At 42.4% G+C, this 23,367-nt stretch overlaps 1 protein-coding gene across 4 annotated transcripts; it reads right to left on the bottom strand.

The window, feature by feature from the left end:
- Positions 1–8,016: 8,016 nt before the first annotated feature.
- On the bottom strand, positions 8,017–22,976 carry PAK1IP1 (PAK1 interacting protein 1). Of its 4 annotated transcripts, none has more exons than XM_024249084.3 (10): positions 22,551–22,976; positions 20,122–20,284; positions 15,279–15,399; positions 15,129–15,203; positions 14,316–14,368; positions 13,110–13,255; positions 12,918–13,015; positions 10,252–10,351; positions 8,679–8,802; positions 8,017–8,517 (listed from the first exon to the last, which is right to left on the bottom strand). In XM_024249084.3, the coding sequence occupies exons 1-10, from the start codon at positions 22,632–22,634 to the stop codon at positions 8,303–8,305; spliced, it is 1,179 nt and encodes a 392-aa protein (XP_024104852.2). In that variant the 5' UTR covers positions 22,635–22,976; the 3' UTR covers positions 8,017–8,302. The 4 variants fall into 4 exon arrangements, with proteins under 4 accessions (XP_024104852.2, XP_002816462.3, XP_024104854.2 ...); XM_002816416.4 differs by having other exon boundaries at positions 20,122–20,287; positions 22,551–22,700; XM_024249086.3 differs by having other exon boundaries at positions 22,074–22,680.
- Positions 22,977–23,367: the final 391 nt, after the last annotated feature.

The following is a 23,367-nucleotide window of genomic DNA, read 5'->3' as shown; positions in this document are numbered from 1 at the left end:
GCTCATTGGTGTGTTTACAAACCTTGAGCTAGATACAGAGTGCCGATTGGTGTATTTACAATCCTCGAGCTAGACATAAAGGTTCTCCACGTCCCCACCAGAGTAGCTATAGACAGAGTGTCGATTGGTGCATTCACAAACCCTGAGCTAGACACAGTGCTGATTGGCGTGTTTACAAACCTTGAGCTAGATATAGAGTGCCAATTGGTGCATTTACAATCCCTGAGCTAGACATAAAGGTTCTCCACATTGCCACCAGACTCAGCCCAGCTGGCTTCACCCGGTGGATCCCCCACTGGGGCTGCAGGTGGAGCTGTCTGCTAGTCCCGCGCCTTGCGCCCGCACTTCTCAGCCCTTGGGTGGTCGATGGGACTTAGGCGCCGTGGAGCAGACGGCGGCGCTCATCTGGGAGGTTTGGGCCGCACAGAAGCCCACGGAGAGGGTGGGAGGCTCAGACATGGTGGGCTGCAGGTCCTGAGCCCTACCCCTTGGGAAGGCAGCTAAGGCCCCGCGAGAAATCCAAAGCAGCGCCGGTGGGCTCGCACTGCTAGGGGACCCAGTACACCCTCTGCAGCCGCTGGCCTGGGTGCTAAGCCCCTCATTGCCCAGAGCCGGCAGGGCCGACCCGCTGCTCCGAGTGCGGGGCCCGCCAAGCCCACGCCCACCCGGAACTCCAGCTGGCCCGGAAGCGCCGCGCGCAGACCCAGTTCCCGCTCGCGCCTCTCCCTCCACACCTCCTTAGAAGCTGAGGGAGCCTGCTCTGGCCTTGGCCAGCCCAGAAAGGGGCTCCCACAGTGCAGCAGTGGGCTGAAGGGGTCAAGTGCCTCCAAAGTGGGAGTCCAGGAAGAGGAGGCGCCCATAGCAAGGGCTCTGAGGACTGCCAACACGCTGTCACCTCTCACTAGCAGCCCTCGCTTGCTCTCGGTGCCTCCTTGGCCTTAGCCAGGCTCGAGGAGCCCTTCAGCCCGCCGCTGCGCTGTGGGGGCCCCTTCCTGGGGCTGGCCGAGACCGGAGCCGGCTCCCTTTGCTCGTGGGGAGGCGTGGAAGGACCGGGGACCAGGGCTGCGCTGCCGCGGGTTCCGGGTGGGCGCAGGGTCGGCGGGCCCCGCACTTGGCGCGACCTGCCGGCCCCTGCTGGGCTTGATCAGAGGCTAAGTCCAGTACGTGGACCGCCGTTCCCTCTTGGCGGGGTCGTTGGCCACGATGGCGGGTCTCTGTCTCTCTTTCCCTGTTTTCCTCTTGGTTGTGTGGGATGAGCTCGCGGAGTGCCCAGGCTAGTTACCAAAAAGTCCCACGCAACTTCCAGAGAGAGGTGAAGCCCGCTCGGCTTCTGGGACGGGTGGGGACTTGGAAAACTTTTGTGTCTAGCTAAAGGATTGTAAATGCACGAGTCAGCACTCTTGTTTAGCTAAAAGTTTGTAAAGGCACCAATCAGCGCTCTGTGTCTAAACTAGCTAATTTGGTCGGGACTTGGAGAACTTTTGTATCTAGCTAAAGGATTGTAAATGCACCAATCAGCACTCTGTGTCTAGCTAAAGGTTTGTAAATGTCCCAATCAGCACTCTGTAAAATGGACCAATGAGCTTGTTGTGGGTGGGACCAGATAAGGGAATAAAAGCTGGCCACCGGCAGCCAGTAGGGGAAACGTGCTTGGGTGCTTTTTTGTGCTGAGGGTGGTTTTTTTTGTGCTGAGGGTGGTTTTTTTGTGCTGAGGGTGCTTTGTTCTTTTGCTCTTTGCAATAAATGTTGGTGCTGACAGTTCTTTAGGTCTGTGCTATTATTTATTAGTTTTAACACTCACTGTTAAGGACTACAGTTTTGCTTCTGATGCTAGTGAGACCATAAACACCCAGGGAGGAATGAGTAACTCTGGATGCACCACCTTTATGAACTGTAACACTGACTGCAGAGGTTGGTGGTTTTATTCCTGAGGTTAGCAGAGAGCACGAACCCACCAGAAAGAATGAGCAACTGCAGATGTGCCACCTCTAAGAGGTGTAACACTCACCACAACACTCACCACAAAGGCCTGCAGCTTCATTCCTGAAATCAGTGAGACCATGAACCCACCAGTAGGAAGAAACTAGATAATGTCTGAATGCCGGAAGAAACAAACTCTGGACCCACCATCTTTAACAGTTGTAACATTCAACCATGAGGGTCTGTGGCTTTATTCTTGAAGTCAGCAAGACGAACCTACAAAGTCTGGAAACAATGGGGTTTCACCATGTTGGCCCAGCTGGTCTCAAACTCTTGATCTCATCCGCCCACCTCAGCCTCCCAAAGTGCTGGGATTAGAGGCATGAGCTGCTGTGCTGGCCTTTGTAGTGTTTTGTTTTTTTTTGTTGTTTTTTTTTTGAGGTGGAGTTTTGCTGTTGTAGAAAGTAGAAAAGCTCTTCAAAGCTTGTCTTGGTTTAAAAATAGACACCAGGAATAATCACATCTTACTCCAAAGCCTGCTATCAACTGTTAGTTCTTATGATTTAGCCCAGTTAGTTGCTTTGGCTTATTCAGGCATGTCTGGACAGGCCCAAGCAAGTCTCAGCTCATATTTTATGCCCCTTCCTTATTTGGAAATGTTATTGCTTCCTTAAACCTTTCATAAGCAACTTCATCTCCTTTACCCTCCCTTGCACTTAACTATTTAGGAAAGTTTCAGGTTGTTAGCAAATCGGGTATTTAAGACTGAGGTCCAGCACCAGCCAATGGATGCGGGACACAGCAGTAAGGAGGACCCAAATGTGTAAACCCTCTGCTTTTCCTTTGTTCAAGTGTGGTCTTGCCGTTGTTCCATCTGTGAGAGGCACCCTTTCTGCAGGAAGTGAAAATGGCCTTGCTGAGATAATTAAATTTATGTTTGAGTGCTATTTTGTGGTGCTGGGGAACAAGCATTTCTAACAGTTGCCCAGGCTGGAGTGCAGTGGCACGATCTCAGCTCACTGCAAACTTTGCCTCCCAGGTTCAAGTGATTTTCCTGCTCAGCCTCCTGAGTGGCTGAGATTACAGAAGTGTGGCACCATGCCCGGCTATTTTTTGTGTTTTTAGTAGAGACGGTGGTTCACCATGTTGGCCAGGCTGGTCCCAAACTCCCAAACTCAAGCAATCTGCCTGCCTGGGCCTCCCACAAGTGTTGGGATTACAGATGTGAGCCACCATGCCCGGTCACAGCACATATTCTTAAAGACAAACTTTCCACTTGTGGCAGCACCTACCTTGCAGATGGCAAAATTGAAGCCCGTGTTTATCATAGCTGATTCTAACCAGCCAAAGCTGATAATGACTAAGAACTCGCAGGAATTGCAGTATGCCAGACCTTCAGTTTAATTGAAGGCCTTCCTGAACAATTAATAGGGAGACTTGTCTTAACCTGCAGGGAATGGCTTTAGGGGCTCATTCTTCCCTATGCAGGCGCAAGCCTCAAACCTTAATTAGGATCATCCACCATGATTCCCGCACTCTGCCTCTCATCTTATACTTGAAGAAACTCAACCTCAGAGAACTGTATTATCTACAGTCTTTGTCAGTGGTACAGCTATGATTTAAAGTAAGGTCTGAAATACAAAAATTAGCCAGGCGTTGTGGCACACCCCTGTAATCCAAGGTTCTCTGGAGGCTGAGGCAGGAGAATTGCTTGAACCTAGGAGGCAGAGGTTGCCATGAGCCAAGATTGCACCATTGCACTCCAGCCTGGGCAACAGAGCAAGACTCTCTCTCAAAAACAAAGAGACAAACAAACAATGTAAATAAAGAAAAGCAGCATTTTAAATGTTTATATAACTCACAGGAAAGTAGGAAAAAGAAAACAAAAACAGCACAAACAGAAAGCAAAACAAAAAAAATGGCCGACTTAAGTCTTAAAATATTAATGACATTAAATGTAAACGGTCTAAATACATCAATTAAAAGACAGATTAGAATGGATTAAGAAATATACAACTATATGCTGCATACGAAAAATTCACTTCAAACATAAGGATACAGGCAAGTTGCAATAAAAAAGAAATCATGCAAACAAAAGAAATCAGAAGTAGCTACATTAATATCAGATAGACTTCAGAGCAAAGAAAATTACCAGAGACAGTGACATTGTATAAAGATTTAAGAATCAATCCACCAAGAAAACAGAAATCCCAAATATATATGTACCTAACAATAGAGCTGCAAAAGATGTGAAACAAAAACTGAAAGAATTGAAATAAGAAATGGACAAATCCAGAATTATAGTTGGAGGCTTCAATCCCTCTAAATGATAATAAAAGCAGTAGACCGGAAGTCAGGAAGGATACAGAAAAACCCCAATAACATCATCAACTAACAGGATCTAATATACATTTATAGAATGCTCCACCCAACAACTGCAAGATACATATTCAAGTGTCCATAGAACATCTATCAGGAGAGATCATATCCTGGGCCATAAAACAAATCTCAACTAATTTAAAAGAATTGAAATCATACAGAATGTGTTCTCCAACAACAGTGGAATCAAATTAGAAATCAGTAACAGAAAGATAAGAAAATCTCCAAACACTTGGAAACTAAACATTTTAAAATAATCTGTGGGTCAAAGAGAAAAATCCATGTGTCTCTAGAAATTAAAAAAAGGTTAGGCATGGTGGCTCATGCCTGTAATCCCAGCAATTTGGGAGGCCAAGGCGGGAGGGTCGCTTGAGTCTGGGAGTTTAAGACCAGCCTGCCCAACATGGTGAAACCCTGTCTTTATAAGACACAAAAAAGCCGGGCATGTTGGTATGTGCCTGTAGTCCCAGCCATTCAAGAGGATGAGGTGGGAGAATTGCCTGTCTCTAGGAGGCCAAGGCTGCAGTGAGCCAAGATCAAGCCATTGCACTCCAGCCTGGGTGACCTTGCCCCCTCCCCCACCGCCAAGAAAAGTACATTATCCTGAATAAAATGAAAATACAACACATTAAAATATATAGCATTAGTAGCAACAAATAAACCAAAAGTGAAATTAACAATTCAATTTACAATAGCATCAAAAAGAATAAAACCCTCAGAAATAAATTTAATAAAATAAGTACAAAATTTATAAACTGAAAACTAAAAAACACTGTGGAAAGAAATTAAAGAATACCTAGGTAAATAAAAGGATATCCTTTGTTTGTGGATTGGAGGATTTCAAATTTTTCAGGTTATAATATTCCTCAAATTGATCTATAGATTCAATGCAATTCCTCTCAAATTCAAGCTGGACTCTGCAGAAATTGATAAACCGATATTAAAATTCATTAAAAATTCAAGGGACACAGTACAGCCAAAATAATCTTCAAAAAGAATAAAGTTGCAAGACTCACCCTTCCTTATTTCAAAACTTACTACAAACCTATAGTAATCAAGACTGTATTGTACTATTATAAGGATGGGCATAAAAATCAATGGATTAGAATTGTGAATCCAGGGCCGGGCGCGGTGGCTCACGCCTGTAATCCTAGCACTTTGGGAGCCTGAGGCGGGTGGATCACCTGAGGTCAGGAGTAATAAACATTTTTTCAAAAAAGAAAAAAGAGGCTCACTATCATTAGCCATCAGGAAATGCAAATCAAAATCACAATGAGCTACTAAGTCCCACCCACTGGAATGGCTATAATAAAAACAAAAAACCTGGTGTCAGCAAAGGTGTGGCAAAATTGGAACACTCATACACTGGTGGTGGAAATATAAAGGATGTGATCGCTTTAGAACAGTATGGCAGTCCCTCAAAAGGTTGAACATAAGAGTAACCATCTGATTCGACAATTTTACTTCTAGGTATATATGTACCCAAGAAAAATGAAAACATATGTTCATGCAAAAACTTGTAAATGAATGTTCAAAGCAACATTATTCATACTAGCCAAGAAGAAACACATATGCATCAGCTATAGAATAAACAAATTGTGTTATATCCATGCAATGAAGTATTATTTGGCAATAAAAAGAAATGAAATACTGATACATGTTACAATATGAATAAACCCTTGCCAGGCACGGTGGCTCATGCCTGTAATCCCAGCACTTTGGGAGGCCGAGGCAGGCGGATTACCTGAGGTCAGGAGTTTGAGACCAGCCTGGCCAACATGACGAAACCCCGTCTCTACTAAAACTACAAAAATTAGCTGGGCATGGTGGTGGGTGCCTGTAATCCCAGCTACCCGGGAGGCTGAGGCAGGAATCGCTTGAACTCAGGAGGTGGAGGTTGCAGTGAGCCGAGATCACGCCACTGGGGGGTGACAGAGTAAGACTCCATTTCAAAAAAAAAAAAAAAACTCTCAAAATTCAACAGCAAAAAAGAAAAACTATATAATGTGAATATGGGCAAAAGACATTTCACCAATTATGATACACAGATGGCAAATAAGCACATGGAAAGATGATTAACATCATTAGCTATCAGAGTAATGTAAGTTATAACCACAATAAGGTATCACTACACTCTTACCAGAATGGCTAAGACTAACATCAAATGCTGGAAAGATGCAGAGAAACTGTATCACTCAAACATTACGGGTAGAAATGTAAAACCATACAGCTATTCTGGAAAACTTTGGAATTCCTGGGCATTTATCCAAGGGAAATGAAGACTCTAGTTCACATAAAAACCTGTACAGAAATGTTTACAGCAACTTTATTTAGATACCTAATAACAGGAAACGTTCCTGACGTCCTTCCACAGGTGTTTACTATGGTACATCTATACCGACATCCCACTCAGTACTAAAAACAGAACTATTGATGCAACAAGCTGGATCAATGCCCAAAGATTATGCTGAGTGAAAAGCCAATCCCAAAAGAAAGTATAATCCAATCAATTTTGGCAAAATTAGAGATGGAGGACAGACCACTGGTGCCAGAGGTTACGAAGGTGGGCGTAGCTATACGAGCACAAGAGGAAACTGAGTATGGCTTATGACAACAGATGGGATCATTGTGATAGAAATGTTCTGTATCTTGATCATATCATTTCTATCCTATCTTGGCTTGGTTGTGATATTGCCGTTGTTTTGCAAGATGTTATCATTGGGAAAACCGGGTGGAATCTCTGTATTATTTCTTACAAGTGTATATTTCTTACAATGATCTCAAAATTTTTGAGTTGAATTGAGAAAAAAAAAGCCAACGACCTACATTTATGTTAATAGCTATGAAATAAGCTAACAAAGGAGTAGACTAAGACACACAATTTGGTTCATATCCTAGACAATTTATTCCTATGGAGTGGCAATTCCAGTGCCCGTTCTTATTCTGCCTAATCAGAAGTGATTCTCCTGATGGTCTCAGGTATCTAATGTCTGACTGGCTAATTCAAACCTATGGATCCCCAATAATGTCTTTTTCTTTTTTTTTTTTCTTAAGACAAGGTCTGGCTCTGTTGTCCAGGCTGGAGTACAGTGGTGCAGTCTCAGCTCACCGCAACTTCCACATCCTGGGCTCAAGCCATCCTTCCCACCTCCACCTCTTGAGTAGCTGGGAGCATGTCACCACATCCAGCTAATTTTTTGGGAGAGACAGTCTCCCTATGTTGCCCATGCTGGTCTCAAACTCCTTGGCTCAAGCTACCAGCTACTTGGGAGGCTGAGGCAGGAGAATCGCCTGAACCCGGGAGACGGAGGTTGCAGTGAGCTGAGATTGCACCACTGCACTCCAGCCTGGGCAACAGAGCAAGACTCCGTCTCAAAGAAAAAAGAAAAAAAGAAAAGATCATTTTCCCGTCCTTATTTTGTACATCTACTACTTGGAAGCAAAGTAGTTTAAAGAAGTCTGGCAATCTCTCTATAATCTTAGGTACGTGGTCTTACACTTAAGCGTATGTTTGTTTCATAGATATGTATAATTATATATGTATAATCTTTTAAGTTTGTCCTGTTGGTATGAAAATCTAAAATTACTACTTACCATTTGAAGAAGCCAAAGGCAGTTCTTAAATTCTTCCCCATTTAAGAGAAAATTTTGCATAATGACTCCTTCATCCAAATCTGATAAAGAATGTGTTCAATATTTTATATTATTTACAGTATATTTTGAGAAAGATCTTTATTTGCTTTGTACAAAGTAAAAATTACATGACACATTAACATATTATATATCAACATGATACATAATTCATAAAACACTGTCTGCCAAAAGTAATTTTACCACTGTTTTTTTTTAAAAAAACCATCTAAAAGTGGTTTTTTAATATATATATATTTTCTCCAAAGGAAGAAATTTCTTGCTTTTACTCAGGGGAAAAAAAAAAAAAATTAAGGTACATTTGAGTAGAATGATTTCATCTAAAAGAGTTCTTTCAGGAGACATCTGGGATTCACTGCATTGTTTTTATTTTCTTCTTTTTCCTCTTCTTTTCCAACATTTCTACCATTTTCCTCTTCTTGGTTGATACCAGGCCACTTTCTTTTGTTGCTTTCTTACTGTCACCTGTTAAACCGCGTTTCTTTGTGTTAGGTTTTGACCGCTTTTCTTCTTTGTGCACTGTGTCACCAGGCTCCTTTTTGCCAATTTTGGACTGTTGTTTACTTACTAAAACACAAAAGAGAGTGCTTTTAAAAAAAGACTGTTTTCCCCTTTGAATGAAATAAACACAGGCTGTCAATAAAGTGAAATTATCTGGATCTCCTCCACTTCTACAATTTAAGAGATAACAGATTATTCAAAATTTCAAAACAATCAAATTCGATTACCAGGAGAAGGCTCTGCAGCTGGAGGAAGGCTTTCTTTCACGTCTGCCACTTTGTCTTGCCACACTCCAAGACATGTCAGCCTGGCGTCAGTGTTTACTTCACAGAGTAAAGATGGGGGAACTTTCTAAACAGAAGAAACAAACATTCATAATGTGCATTTTCAATAATTTCTTTTTCCATAATCAAGTTACCTTAATTTAAAACTTCCTGTATTTTCTTGAGTACAAAATATATTCAGAAGCAACATATAATCTTCACTCATGGTTAGTTTGACTATGTTATTCACAGAGCCAATTTTGCATGTTCTCACTCATAGATGGGAATTGAACAATGAGAACACACGGACACAGGAAGGGGAACATCACACACCGGGGCCTGTTGTGGGGTGGGGGGCGGGGGGAGGGATAGCATTCTGAGATATACCTAATGTTAAATGACGAGTTAATGGGTGCAGCACACCGACATGGCACATGTATACATATGTAACTAACCTGCACGTTGTGCACATGTACCCTAAAACTTAAAGTATAAAAAAAAAGAAAAAAAAGAAAACATATATCCACACAAAAATTTGCATATGAATGTTCACAGAAGCACTATTCATAACATCCAAAAGGTGGAAACAATCCAAATGTCTATCACCTGATGAATGGATACATAAAAAGTGGTATATCCACACAACGGGGTAGTATTCAGTCATAAAAAGTAGTGAAGTACTAACATATGCTATAACATGATGAACCTTAGAAACATTACACTAAGTGAAAAACGCCCATCACAAAAGGCCAAACGTTGTGTGATTCCATATATGAAATGTCCAGAATAGGCAAATCCATAAAAACAAAAAACAGATTACTAGTTACCAGGGACTGGCCAGTGAGGGGAAAGGAGAGGATGGGGGGTGACTGCTAATGGGTATGGAGTTTCTCTTTGGTGTGATGAAAATATTCTAAAATTAATTACGATTATGATTGTACAACTCCATGAATATGCTAAATTAAATCATTGAATTGTATACTTTAAAAAAAAAAAAAAAAAAAAGAAAATTCTAAAGAAAGGAATCAGATCTTATTTCCAGGGCTGAACAAAGAACCCTGGAAAAAGAGACATTCAACAAACCATATTCACAGAATGTGTTTATGACAGAACAAAGAATAAACCGAGAGACTGTAAGGAGACTACAGGAGGGAATTTAATTTTCCAAACTGTCTGGTTCAAATGGTTTGTTAATTTCGTAATTGATCAGGAGCTTCCAAATTATTTTTAGCAATGGCAGTATTTTTACCTAAGAGCTTCCAGAGAACTCCAATATTCAAGAGAGAGAAAAGTAGAGCTTCTCTGACTAAAAAGAGCAGCGTGAGTTCTGGGATCCCACCAGCTCACACTCAGAAATGACAACCATCAAGGCAGCTCCGTGGGAACCCTAATTTTAAAACCATTAATATCAATCATGCCTGGAAGAGATTTAAAAAGTTATTTAAAGGCCTATGTCTTATGACCGTTAAAAAAATTCCACCTCACTTATGAGCAAGACTTGTATTAAAGTACATTTAGATTGTGTTGAGGCACTGACCTTATCCTGCTTAAGCTTCCACATTTTGATGAAACCATCACTCGATGCTGAAACAATAACATGATGCTCTGGAATTTCAAAACCGAATATGTCCTTTACCCTAGGATAGAAATATTAACACCATAAAAGATCTTTTCTCCAAATAGTCTAATATTGTTATAAAATTACACACAAAGACTAGTGCTTTCTCAATGTCTCAAGTATTTCCAAACTGCTCAATGAATGGTGCCTTAAAATATAACTATGCTTCGCATTCCCATTAATGAGATATATCCAGGCCCAAAATACAAGATAAAATCAACTGCCAACCATATCTGAAGGAAAAGTTGAAAAGATAACAGATAACTATAAACAATCAGGTTATTACAAAGGAATTAAAGATGAGTAAAACAAAGCCCATTACCTCAAGAAACTCCAAGTTCAGTAAGGAGAGAAAAGACAACAGAAACGATGAATCCAGGCCTCTCCCACACATCCATTTCCCTCATCTCCAGTCCCACCACTGTTAGTCTAAGCCACTCTCATTTTTCCTCTGGATCACAGAAGTAGCCTGATTGGCCTTTCTGCTTCTATTTTGCCCCTTAACAATTTTCTTTTTCTTTTTTCTTTTTTTTTGGGACAGAGTCTTGCTCTATCGCCCAGGCTGGAGTGCAGTGGTGGGATCTCAGCTATCTCGGCTAACCACAACCTCCGCCTCCTGGGTTCAAATGATTCTCCTGCCTCAGCCTCCCAAGTAGCTGGGATTACAGGCGTGTGCCAGCACACCCGGCTAATTTTTGTATTTTTAGTAGAGACGGGGTTTCACCATGTTGGTCAGGCTGGTCTCAAACTCTTGACATTGTGATCTGCCTGCCTCAGCCTCCCAAAGTGCCGGGATTACAGGCATGAGCCACTGCGCCTGGCCAACAATTTTTAAAAATGTAAATCAAATCATGTAACTTGCAGGCTTAAAACCCTACAAAACTGGGATCTATTTTAAAATAACATGGGAGAGGAGGAAGTGGCTGGGCATATAGATGAAGGAAGACTGGCCACACAGTGACAGTTGCTAAAGCTGGTGGTGGGTCTTAAAGAGTTAGCACCTTAAACCAGTCTAAATGCTTTTAAACTTTTCCATAGTAAGAAAAATTATGATGATTATAGGCACCGTTTGGCTTCCACCATCCTCTCCTTCCTCATTCTCACCTAGTCACACAGGTCTTCTATCTGCTCCTAAAATACAGCAAGCTCTGTTCTCCCTCAGGGTCTTTGTACCTGTGCCTCTCTCTTCTTTTTAAAACTAGCTCCTTTTTCATTCTTAAGGTCTCACATCTTCCTCCCTCATAATCCTATCTAAAGCAATTACCCTTGTTAATCTTTAATCACTCTACTTTTCTATTTCCATCCTGTCATAATGATCTGCTTGTTTATAATCTATTGCCTCCTTACAATATAAAAGCCATGAGAGCACAAGCGCCTGTCTTTTCTGTTCATCATTAAATACTTCGTGTAGTATTTCATAATGATGCTCAATGAATACTTGTTAAATGAATGAATGGCCAAATATCTTAAGTGTTATTAGTACATCTGGAATGGGCGACCTTGAAAAATATGTTCACTTCCCAATATAGGAGAAGAGTAAGGCCTTTATACTACTGACTGCAGTACTCTAAGTACGGATTTCTTAAAACTTAACCACTGTTTAAGAAATAAGAATTAAGACTCATTTGAGACATAGAACATGTAAATGGATCACATCAAAATCTAACTCTGTATATTAGATCACCTTTTTCAAAATTACTGGAGAAAGCAGGGATATAAGAGTCAGATAAAACCAGGTTCAGCTCTCAGCTCCATTATTGGGGTAATATTGGCCAACCACTTAACTACTTACTTTGAGACTATCTACCCCCTAGAAATAGAGAAAGCATTAAAAGGTAATAAAAGCTGGCACAAAACAGGAACTCAATAACGTCAATTCACTTCTCCTGCAGGAAAAAAAAACCACATGGAAAGGAGGAAGAAGTAGGCAAGGGGACTTATGGAAAAGGACAAAAGTAGATGGGAACAAAGCTCAAGATTGTTTAGTCTTTTGTTTGTTCAAATATGCTTGATTTCAGGCTCCAAGCCCAACAGACATTTTAAAAATATCTTGTGCAAATGACAGTTCAGAAAACAATTTCACCACTTTTGCATTATTATTATTTTTTTTTTTGAGAAAGAGTCTCACTCTGTCGCCAGGTTGGAGTGCAGTGGTGCAATCTTGGCTCACTGCAACCTCCGCCTCCAGGGTTCAAGTGATTCTCCTGCCTCACCCTCTCGAGTAACTGGGACTACCAGCGTGCACCACCACACCAATTTTTGTATTTTTAGTAGACACGGGGTTTCACCATGTTGGCCAGGATGGTCTTGATCTCTTGACCTCCTGATCCGCCCGCCTCGGCCTCCCAAAGTGCTGGGATGACAGGCGTGAGCCGCCGCGCCCGGCCCACTTCTGCAGTACTAAAGGCCAGGAAGACAACATCTTCCACCACCTTCTTAGACTCCAGATACCACATACTGTACATGTAGGTATGTCTGATTATTTCTGCAGTTGTCAATAAAAACATATAACCTGGTTTATGAAACTACTGCATATGTACCATTTATTAAGACTAAACATATACACCAGAGATTGGTAAAAATACCTGTTTTCATGAGCTTTAAATTCGCAGAGGCACACTAGTGAATCACAGTCAAAAAACCTTATAACTTCTTCATCTCCAGCCACTGCAAGGACAGACTCCTAGGAGAGAGGAAAAAGAGTAATAACATCCAGAATGACATCAACAGTTCCAACCGTCACCACAAACTTTGGTCACTGATTTCTGATTACTTACTGAAAGAAATTCAACAGAGGAAATTCTCTTTTCATTTGTGATGGTGCCACTAATGGATGCAGTGTCAAGCTGATAGATGTCTATTTTATTCTGTATGATAACTACATACTGCTCTCCTCTTGGGGACCATTCTACTATGTGAGCATCTATAAGTGGAAAAAAACGAAGTTTATTTATTTTGTAAATAAAACATAAAATGATCATAGTAATAATAAAAATAGCAAATATTTATACTGTGCATTTTCAAATTCATTATCCTATTTCATCTTCATAACACATTTTACAAGTCAAGTTTTTTAGAAAATAATCTAGGTTCAAAAATCAAAGGTGGGCCAGGTGCAGTGGCTCACACCTGTAATGCCAGCATTTTGGGAGGCCAAGGTGGGTGGATCACTTAAGGCCAGGAGTTTGAGACCAGCCTGGCCAACATGGTGAAACCCCATCTCTACCAAAAAATACAAAAAATTAGCCAAGCATGGTGGCACACGCCTGTAATCCCAGCTGCTTGGGAGGGTGAGGCAGGAGAATAACGAACTCAGAAGGCAGAGGTTGTAGTGAGCTGACAGCGCCACTGCACTCCAGCCTGGGTGACAGAGTGAGACCCCATCTCAAAAAATAAAATAAAATAAAATAAAATAAAATAAAATAAAAAATATAAAATATACAATAAAATAAAAATCAAAGGCAGGTGGCAGAGCCACAAAAAGAATCTAAATCTAAAATGGGAAAAGAAAGTAACCCAAGGCATTTGCTCAGAGGTAACCACCACCATGCAGGGAAATAAATGTGTAACATACGCACATGTAAAAATGTGTATCTATATTCATATTCCATTAAGTCACTGTAAAACATACAGGTTGAGTATCCCTTATCCAAAATGCTTGGGACCAGAACTATTTTGGATTTTGGAATATCTGCATATAGACAATGAAATATCTCGAGGATAAAACCCATGAAACTCATGTTTCAAGTCTAAACATGAAATTCATCTATGTTTCATATACACCTAGCCTGAAGGTAATTTTACACAATGTTTTAAATAATTTTGTGCATGAAACAAAGTTCTGACTGTGACCCATCATGGGGTAAGGTGTTGAATTTTCTACTTGAGGCACCACATCAGTGCTCAAAAAGTTTCAGATTTTGGAGCATTTCAGATTTCCAGATTAGGAATGCTCAACCTGCATTTCAAACAAAAATACTCACTTTGCTTTATATTTTTTATGAATGCTGATCTTCCTTCTACAAGATTCCACGTTCTGCAAAACAGGAAGCTCACTTATGGTGTGATCACCAACTAACTTTTACTAAGCGTAAAAGAACAAGCATAACGAAGACTTACTCAAGCGACATTTTACTAAATATTGGCTATTTAAAAGACCTGCTATCTTCCTTACAGCAACACTTTGAAATATTATGAGGCAGGATTAAGACTTGCTTCATTCCCATATCCCTTTAACATGTCGTATCCATTGTATTTTCAAAAGGTTTCCCTTTCTAAAATCTTCAATTCACAGCTATGATGACTGCAGCATAACTGCATGTCTGAAAATGGAGCTTGTTGGCTGGGCGCGGTGGCTCACGCCTGTAATCCCAGCACTTTGGGAGGCCGAGGTGGGCGGATCACGAGGTCAGGAGATCGAGACCATCCTGGCTAACACGGTGAAACCTGTCTCTACTAAAAATACAAAAATTAGCCGGGTGTGGTGGCAGGCACCTGTAGTTCCAGCTACTCGGGAGGCTGAGGCAGGAGAATGGCGTGAACCCGGGAGGCAGAGTGAGCCAAGATCACGCCACTGCACTCCAGCCTGGGCGACAGAGTAGGGCGACAGGGTGAGACTCCGTCTCAAAAAAAAAGAAAGAAAATAGAGCTTGTCATTTTTATCCTACCACTATGAACCACTATGAAAAGGTTCACCAGCTTTTGACCTTTCCCTTGTATAACAGTATTTTTAAATGGTGGAGAGCTGTAGTAAAAGATACACCTTAGAAAAATGCTCTTGAGCATTAATGACTTACCTTAATGTCTTATCTGTACCAACCGACAGGGCCAACTTGCCAGATGGGTGAATAGAAAGGAAGGTCACCTGTCCTCTATAATGAAACCAACAGTTAGTCCCTAACTTGACTGGCACATCGAGAATGCCAAAGGGAAAGAGCCCGACTCACTTGTGAGCTTTAATTGACTTCAGGCATTCCCATTTCTTTGCATCCCAGATACAGATGAGTCCATCTTCCGCTCCACTGATTAAATGCCTGTTGCCATAGAATTTCAGGCAAGTTATTGTACCTATGGAAAAACCAAAATAGGCAAAAATAACATTCATTTTAAATGCAAACTCCATTTCTGATTTGAAGGCTATGCTATGCTAAGTAAAACACTCAATACCTTTTTTCTTTTCCTTTTTTTCTTTTTTTTTTTTTTGAGGCAGGGTTTCACTCTTGTTACCCAGGCTGAAGTGCTATGGCACAATCTTATCCCACTGCAACCTCTGCCTCCTGGGTACAAGCAATCTTCCCACCTCAGCCTCCTGAGTAACTGGGACTACAGGTACACATCAATATACCTAGCTAATTTTTGTATTTTTTGTAGATACAGGGTTTCACCATGCCATGTTGTCCAGGCTGGTCTTGAACTCCTGGGCCCAAGTGATCTGCCCACCTCAGCCTCCCAAAGTGCTGGGATTTACAGGTGTGAGCCACTATGCCTGGCCTCAATGTCTTAATATTACTAAAATATACCTTAAATCTTTTCATGTAAGTACAGTTGTTCAAATCTATGCAAATATTTTCAGCAGAGTATCTCCAGTTTAGATACAGATTTGAACAAATCAGTTCACGTCCTTGCTTTACCTCTTCAAATTATAAATTTACGAGGTGGCTGGCTAGGATAGTTTGAGCAGAAGTAAACAAAACTAATCAGCTAACAAGCTAATCTGGGGAACAAACCAGGTGTACTGCCACATGACTTCCACTTTCTAAACAGTGAATTAGCTGCCCAATCAGCCACAATCCAATCATTATCACTCAGACCTGTTTTGATCCATTTCCACACACTTCTCATTCATTTGTTCATATTTTCCTCTCCCTATTATCCTATTTCTCACTTTGGAAAGTTTGCTTTCCCACATTTGCTTCCCTAGAAAAAAGCTTATCTATTAGCAACTCTTAGAAAAATAGGATTTATGCACCCATAAAAAGGAATGAGATCATGTCCTTTGCAGGGATGTAGATGGAGTTGGAAGCCATTATCCCCAGCAAACTAATGCAGGAAGAGAAAATTAAACACTGGCTAGGCGAGGTGGCTCATGCCTGTAATCCCAGCACTTTGGGAGACCGAGGCGGGCAGATCACTTTAGGTCAGGAGCTCAAGACCAGCCTGGCCAACATGGCGAAACCCCGTCTCTACTGAAAATACAAAAGTTAGCTGGATGTGGTGGTGTGTGCCTGTAGTCCCAGCTACTCAGGAGGCTGACGCACAAGAATCGCTTGAATCCGGGAGATGGAGGTTGCAGTGAGCCGAGATCTGCCACTGCACTCCAGCCTGGGTGACAGAGCAAGACTCCATCTCAAAAAAGAAGGAAAGAAAGAAATAGAAAAGAAAAGAAAGAAAACCAAACAACGCATATTCTTACACAGGGGAAGAACAACACACACTGAGGCGTGTGGGAAGGGAAGGGTTGGGGGAAGGAGAGCATTAGAAAGAACAGCTAATGGACGCTGGGTTTAATACCTAGGTGATGGGATGATCTGTACAGCAAATCACCATGGGACGTTTACCTATGTAACAAACCTGCACATCCTGCATGTGTACCCCTGAACTTAAAAGTTGAAGGAAAAACAGAAAAAAAAAAAAAAAAAAAGAAAAAAAGGATTTATACAAGAAATAAAGGAAACCAAGAAACCAAGAGCCCTACTTCATTCATCCCCCAATCTAAACTCCTTCTATGTAATTCCTTTTCTTATTGTTGAACACTTGTACTAATGGGTTTGGGCAGATCAGATTTAACTTATTTCTTCCAAACTGAGAGAGAAGGCTTCTTTGTAATGAACTAGAACTAGGAGATAGAGAAAAAAAGAATGTATATTTGAATCACTCAAAGCTCAGCTTCTGATGAAGAGCAAGACAGCTGTTAAAGCAGCAATGGACAGTCTGCCAGGGTGTGAAAGTGTCCCCCAAAATTCATTTGCTGAAACTTAGTTGCCCATGTGATAGTTTAAGAGATGAGACCTTTAGGAGGTGATGGTGACTAAGTCATGAGGGCAAGCCCTCATGAACAGGATTAGAGGACTGATGACATTATAAAAGTTTTTTTTTGGCAGGGCGCCGTGGCTCACGCCTGTAATCCCAGCACTTTGGGAGGCTGAGGCAGGCGGATCACTTGAGGTCAAGAGTTCAAGACCAGCCTGGCCAACATGGTTAGACCCCTGTCTCTACTAAAAATACAAAAATTAGCTGGGCATGGTGGCAGGCACCTACAATCCAAGTTACTTGGGAGGCTGAGGCAGGAGAATCGCTTAAACCCAGGAGGCAGAAGTTGCAGTGAGCCGAGATCGAGCCACTGCACTCCAGCCTGGGTGACAGAGCCAGAAGCCCCCGACCCCCGCCAAAAAAAAGTTGTTTTTTTTGTTTACTTTTTTTAAACTGGCTCCAACTCTCAAGCTTGACCTTACAGAATTGTGTAGGGAGCTGCTTTGCCCTTCTACCATATGAGGACACAGCAACAGAGAGCCAGTCCTTACGAGACAAGAAAATCTGCTGGTGCCTTAATCTTAGACTTCCCAGCCTCTACAACTGTGAGAAATAAATCTCTATTATTGATAAATTATTCAGTCTAAGGTATTTTGTTGTAGCAGTCTGAATAAACTAAGGGAACATCTAATAGAAGGAAGCCATTTATGGCTGCAAATTTACTGCTGGAAACCAATGTCTGGTGTGGATCCTCTGAAATACATTTAAGATTGGGTAGGAAAAAGGGCACCATTTTATCTGCCTTTCTTTGCAGAAAACCAACTTTCTTGGCTGAGTTACTCCTCATTCTCTGTCCCCTGGGAAAATGCAACAAAAACAGCATAAAATGTTTGGTACTGAAGAAAAAAATGTACCTGTTCAGTCTTTCTCTCCCTTGATTCTGCCACTATCCTGGGTACCTTGACCACCAGTGTGGAAAACCAAACCATAAGCCGGGAACTGTAGTACTACGTCTTGACTTCAACTCCAGTGACCTTTGCCTCCCCTGCATTTCAGTCCCCTACACCCACAGCCTGGGCATCATTACCACATAGAGCTGTTCCACGTTAGAACTCTTGACCTCTAGGAACCTATTTGCTGACCACAAGCTCACATCTTCTCATCCCTTTCATGCTTCCTTGCCCCCACACTCCACCTGCTTTTGTATTTCAGAGATCTCCAGGCCCTTGACAACACATTTTCTTTTCTTTTCCTCTTTTTTTTTTTTTTTTTGAGACAGAGTATCTCTCTGTCACCTAGGCTGGAGTGCAGTGGCGCAATCTCAGCTCACTGCAAACTCTGCCTCCCCGGGTTCAAGCGATTCTCCTGCCTCAGCCTCCTGAGTAGCTGGGACTACAGGTGCGTGCCACCACGCCCAGCTAAGGTTATGTATTTTTAGTAGAGACAGGGCTTCTCCATGTTAGCCAGGATGGTCTCAATCTCCTGACCTCATGTTCGGCCCACCTCGGCCTCCCGAAGTGCTGGGATTACAGGTGTGAGCCACCGCGCCCGGCCTTTGACAACACATTTTCTCTATGCTGACAACCTAATCCACTCCTTCACCAAAATTCTTAATTCCGTTGTAACTAAGTCCTTCTACCGCACACACCAAGTAACCTTCCTCTCTCTAGGGAAATGTCTGTGGCTTATTACTGAAGAAACTCAGAAAATCTTGCAAACTGATGTTACTCAATCCGTAGCTGCCAATTCCAATGGGGCAGGCCTTCATCAGTCCTTCTGTTGGGGTTCTCAGTCAGCACCCCTCCGATACAAACTGGCAGTACTTTCCTCAAGCCCACATCATTCATTTGCTAGCTTGCTCCCTCCCTCCCTCCCAATTCAGGCTCTACCTGGCTCTCTCCAGGACTCCAGGATCTGGTCCCATCTACTTCTCTAGCCCCTCAAACTCCCAATTTAACCTGCTCATAATCCGGAACTGCTTACACTTCCCTATGAACACCAGTGGTCAAAAGCACGGGCTCTAGACCTAGGTTCAAGTTCTAGTTCCACTGTTTGAGACCGTGGGCAAGTCAAGTAACATCTTTGAAACTAGGTGTTCTCTTCTACTTTCTTGGCACACAGAGGGGTACATAATATGCCCTCAATAAAGTCAGATATTGCTATGATGCTACTACCTGTGCTCCTCATACTGCCGGCTCTGCCTGGAATGTCCTTTCTCCTTCCTTGCAAACTTTACCTGCCCAACAACTGACATTTCTCTTTTAAGATAATTCAGATGTCATTTTAAAGAAGGTTTCAGTGAAAACCTCACTGTAACTCCCTTACACTCTGACTGGGTTAAATGCCTCCTTTCTGTCTCCCAATACAGACCATAAGCCAACCCAGAGCAAGAAACCTTTTTTTTTTTTTTTTTTTTTAAGACAGGAGTCTCACTCTGTTGCCCAGGCTGGCATGCAGTGACGTGATCTCAGCTTACTGCAATCTCTGCCTCCTGGGCTCAAACGATTCCCCTGCCTCAGCCTCCCGAGTAGCTGGGACTACAGGTGCGTGCCACCACACCCGGCTAATTTTTTTTGTATTTTAGTAGAGACAGGTCTGGTCTCCAGCTACTGACCTCAGGTGATCCACCCGCCTCAGCCTCTCAAAGTGCTGGGATTACAGATGTAAGCCACTGTGCCAGGCTAAGAAACCATTTTCTAAAAATTCCTCTATCTTCTAGCACAGTATCTGCTATAAAATAGACACAACAAATTGTTCAACTGAAGTCAAATTGTAAAGAACACCTCCATGTCCTCATCTTAAGGGATACAATTTTCTTACCACTGTGATGCACTAGAGCCCCATGCTCTATCTTCTTTTTCATGTCATAAATGTGAATTGTTTCATCTTTGCTCCCAGTGACCACAAAACGACTATTTACAGCTACTGCTGACAAGGAGGCAGTGTGAGCATGGTGAGTGAAGTCAGCCACAAGAGTCCATTGCTGTTGAAGATGAAAACACACAATTAATGCCACAGTCACACCACAGTTCTACCAACTCTATCCACTGGTAGTTTTCATGAATCATGGAACCATTTATCTGTTTCTGAAAAGATAAATTGTTCCACGATTCATGAAAACTATCAATGGATCCTATAAATTGAAAAATGATATGTTAAACTAGAAGATGACATGTAGTTTAACACAAAGGACTTGAGACTTGATAAGGAAGGTAAAGCAAGGAGGTGGGCAGGCAATACTGGGTATCATCACTCTAGAACACAGTAATGGAGACTGGACGAGAGAAGACTTTTAGACCCCACACAAATCTTTAACTCTTTAATGTATTTACTTTATATGTGAGAACTTATTTTTTCAGATATTCACATTTTTATTTGAATTTATTCTTTCAAATGATGAGTGCCTACTATGTGTCTGGCACTATTCCAAGCAGTTGATATATAGCAGTGAACTGCGATTCTCCCACCTAAGCCTCCTGAGTAGCTGGCATTACAAGCACTTGCCATCATGCCCAGCTAATTTTGGTAGAGACAGGGTTTCACCACGTTGGCCAGGCTGGTCTTGAACTCCTGACCTCAGGTGATCTACCTGCCTCGCCCTCCCAAAGTGCTGGGATTGCAGGCATGAGCCACCGCACCCAGTGGACAAGTCTTATAAAGAAAAACCAACAGAGTAAAGGTATGTTTCCATGAGTACCAACATAAGCCCTAGAGAACCACCAATAATGAAATCTCAGGAACTCTGTGCTTATTGCCATGTGACAATAGCATTAGGAAGTCTGATTGGATGAGTGCGAAGCATGACAGCAAAATACACACACACACACATACACACACACACTCACTCACTCCTTAAACTGAAGGAACTGCATCAAAAAGTATTTGCAAAACAAACCGAAAAAGAAAAAAACCCATCAAACTTCTTTGAACATGTGTTACTGCAAATCAGGTCCTTAATAATTACAGCAATAGATACTCCTTCCATCATTTAAGACCAAGGGGGCCTCGTTTGAATCAAGCATTTTTGCGGGGCTGCTATGGCCTTAAATCAAATAATAACCTTTTAAAATTCACGTAATGTAGGTTATCTAGGCTATTACTTAAATTTAGTAGAAGTATAGGGTAATGGTTAAGAGTTTCAAATGTCAGAGACCCTCGGGGGCTCCTGACATTTTGGGGTCAGCTCTGTCAATTATTATCTGTGTGGCCTTCAGCAGTCACTTAACCTATCTAGGACCAACATTGTGGTTCTTCATCTGCAAAACGAGAATAACTGCATCCTCCTCAGAGGGTTGCTGTGAGGCCTACTGTGTGTCTGGAACATAGTTAAGTAATTTCACTACAAAAAAAAAAACACATTAAATAGCATCATCTTTGACTATTCAAAACACATCACTTTTCAGCCAAAGACAAAGAGCAAATAACTGGAGTAGGAAACAAAATAAACAAAAGCAATAGGCCAAGTGATATACTTCCAAATTTTCTGGATAATTAAAGACCGACGCCTTGACTTCATAAAGAAGTACTGTACTCAATTTTCTAGAAAATGCTTAGAATTGCTTCAAGAATAAAAGTGAGCTAGATGTTAGGAGGTCGGATTTCTAGTCGTGAGTATAGTCCTATCTACCTATTTGACTACTGGCAACTTAATTGACCTTTTTATTTATTCACACATCTAGTAATATCATATTCTGCTGTAATTTCTCTCCATCTATGTGTCTCCTAGTCCTCCACCCCTTATGTAGGCAACGTCTCTAAGGCAAGATCCATACCTCCAGCATCTTTGCATCTCCACCGCCCAGCTCGCCGTAAGTTCCCAACAAATAACGAATTGGTATCGCTTTATCTATAAGGGATTTATCCTAATCTAGTTCTAGTAATTTGTAAAATTCCAGGACAGAAATTCAGCGAAAGAGCGAGATCTTCTTTCATTAAATTCCGAATACTGTCAACTTATGGGATCGATCCTTAAATCCACAATCTACGACTCATTTGTCCGTATGCAGAAATGCCGGTTTCCTTTGTGTCCCGTGGACTTTTGTCTACTAGAAAAGGCAGATATTGTCTCATTTTGATAAAATGTCCATTCTACGTTTTAAAAGGTTAGCTTTTCTCTTAAGTCTGTTAGGTTTGATTCATCAAATCATCCCGTGAACAGCAGGCGCTCCAATGTTTACCTCTGCTATGTAGGAACCAAACCCGACCTTCCCGGCCCCGCCTCCGACTGTCTCTAGCTACGGGTATCTCACCTCGTGGTCGCCGCAAGCCTCGGGCTCCGGGTGTACAGCGAACCCAAAGAGGACCTGCTCGTAGCAACCAGCGACCAGCTCCATTCAGCAGCGCACGTGCTTCTTCCGCCAGCCCGGCTCAGCCTGGAGGTGACAGAACCGGAAGCTAAAAAAAAAAAAAAAAAAAAACTGAGTCCTTTCTGCATCGGCGCTCGAATTATACGTCAGGCTCCAGGGCTGCCTTTAAGTCGCCTGTAAACGTGGAAACACTTTCAGCGCGAGGAGGTCACATGGATTTTCCAAGAGGAGAATAAGTAAAGATGCCACATGAGGAGGTTCTCACTGCAAGGAGAAAAAAATCGGGGACAAGCAGGCATATCTCAGGAAGGTGCCAGCTACGGCCGTCTGAGGGGAGCGGGCGGGACATCCTCTGCGAAGCCCCTCATTTCCGTGACATCAGGAGGAGGCGGGGCCGACTTCCGGCCGGTTGCTTAGGGGCTATAGCGTCGGCAGCGCGAGTTGTTGTGGGCTGTGTACTACTAGGGTAGGAGTTTTGGTTCAGGGACCAGCGGAACGAGCCTTTTTCTCGTTAATAGGGCAAGGAGGGGTGGGATTAGGGTTCGCAGTGACTTGTTCCAGCGGCGCAGCGCTCGTGCTGCCTTGACGGACCCGGAGTGCTAGATGTGTCCGCGTTCCCGTCTGCCCGGGCCAGAACCCCAGCCCTGCACACTTTCTCTGCCTGCTTGCTCCGGTTGTCTAACTCTGGGGCTGTATTGGCCAAGGTTGCGGCACCTCCTGGGGAGGGAGCAGTGAGCCTTCTCTTTTTTTTTTTTTTGAG

The sequence above is a fragment of the Pongo abelii genome, chromosome 5 (assembly GCF_028885655.2).
Source record: "Pongo abelii isolate AG06213 chromosome 5, NHGRI_mPonAbe1-v2.0_pri, whole genome shotgun sequence".
Lineage (NCBI taxonomy): Eukaryota > Metazoa > Chordata > Mammalia > Primates > Hominidae > Pongo > Pongo abelii.
This window is presented reverse-complemented; position numbering and strand designations above follow the sequence as displayed.

Excerpts from the sequence above, each read along its gene's own strand:
- PAK1IP1 (XM_002816416.4), bottom strand. The coding sequence starts at position 22,634 with ATGGAGCTGGTCGCTGGTTGCTACGAGCAGGTCCTCTTTGGGTTCGCT. Across the intron at positions 14,369-15,128 it reads GGTACAGATAAGACATTAAG|AACGTGGAATCTTGTAGAAG; the intron begins GTAAGTCATTAA and ends CCTGTTTTGCAG. Across the intron at positions 13,256-14,315 it reads CATAAAAAATATAAAGCAAA|ATGCTCACATAGTAGAATGG; the intron begins GTGAGTATTTTT and ends TTCCACTTATAG.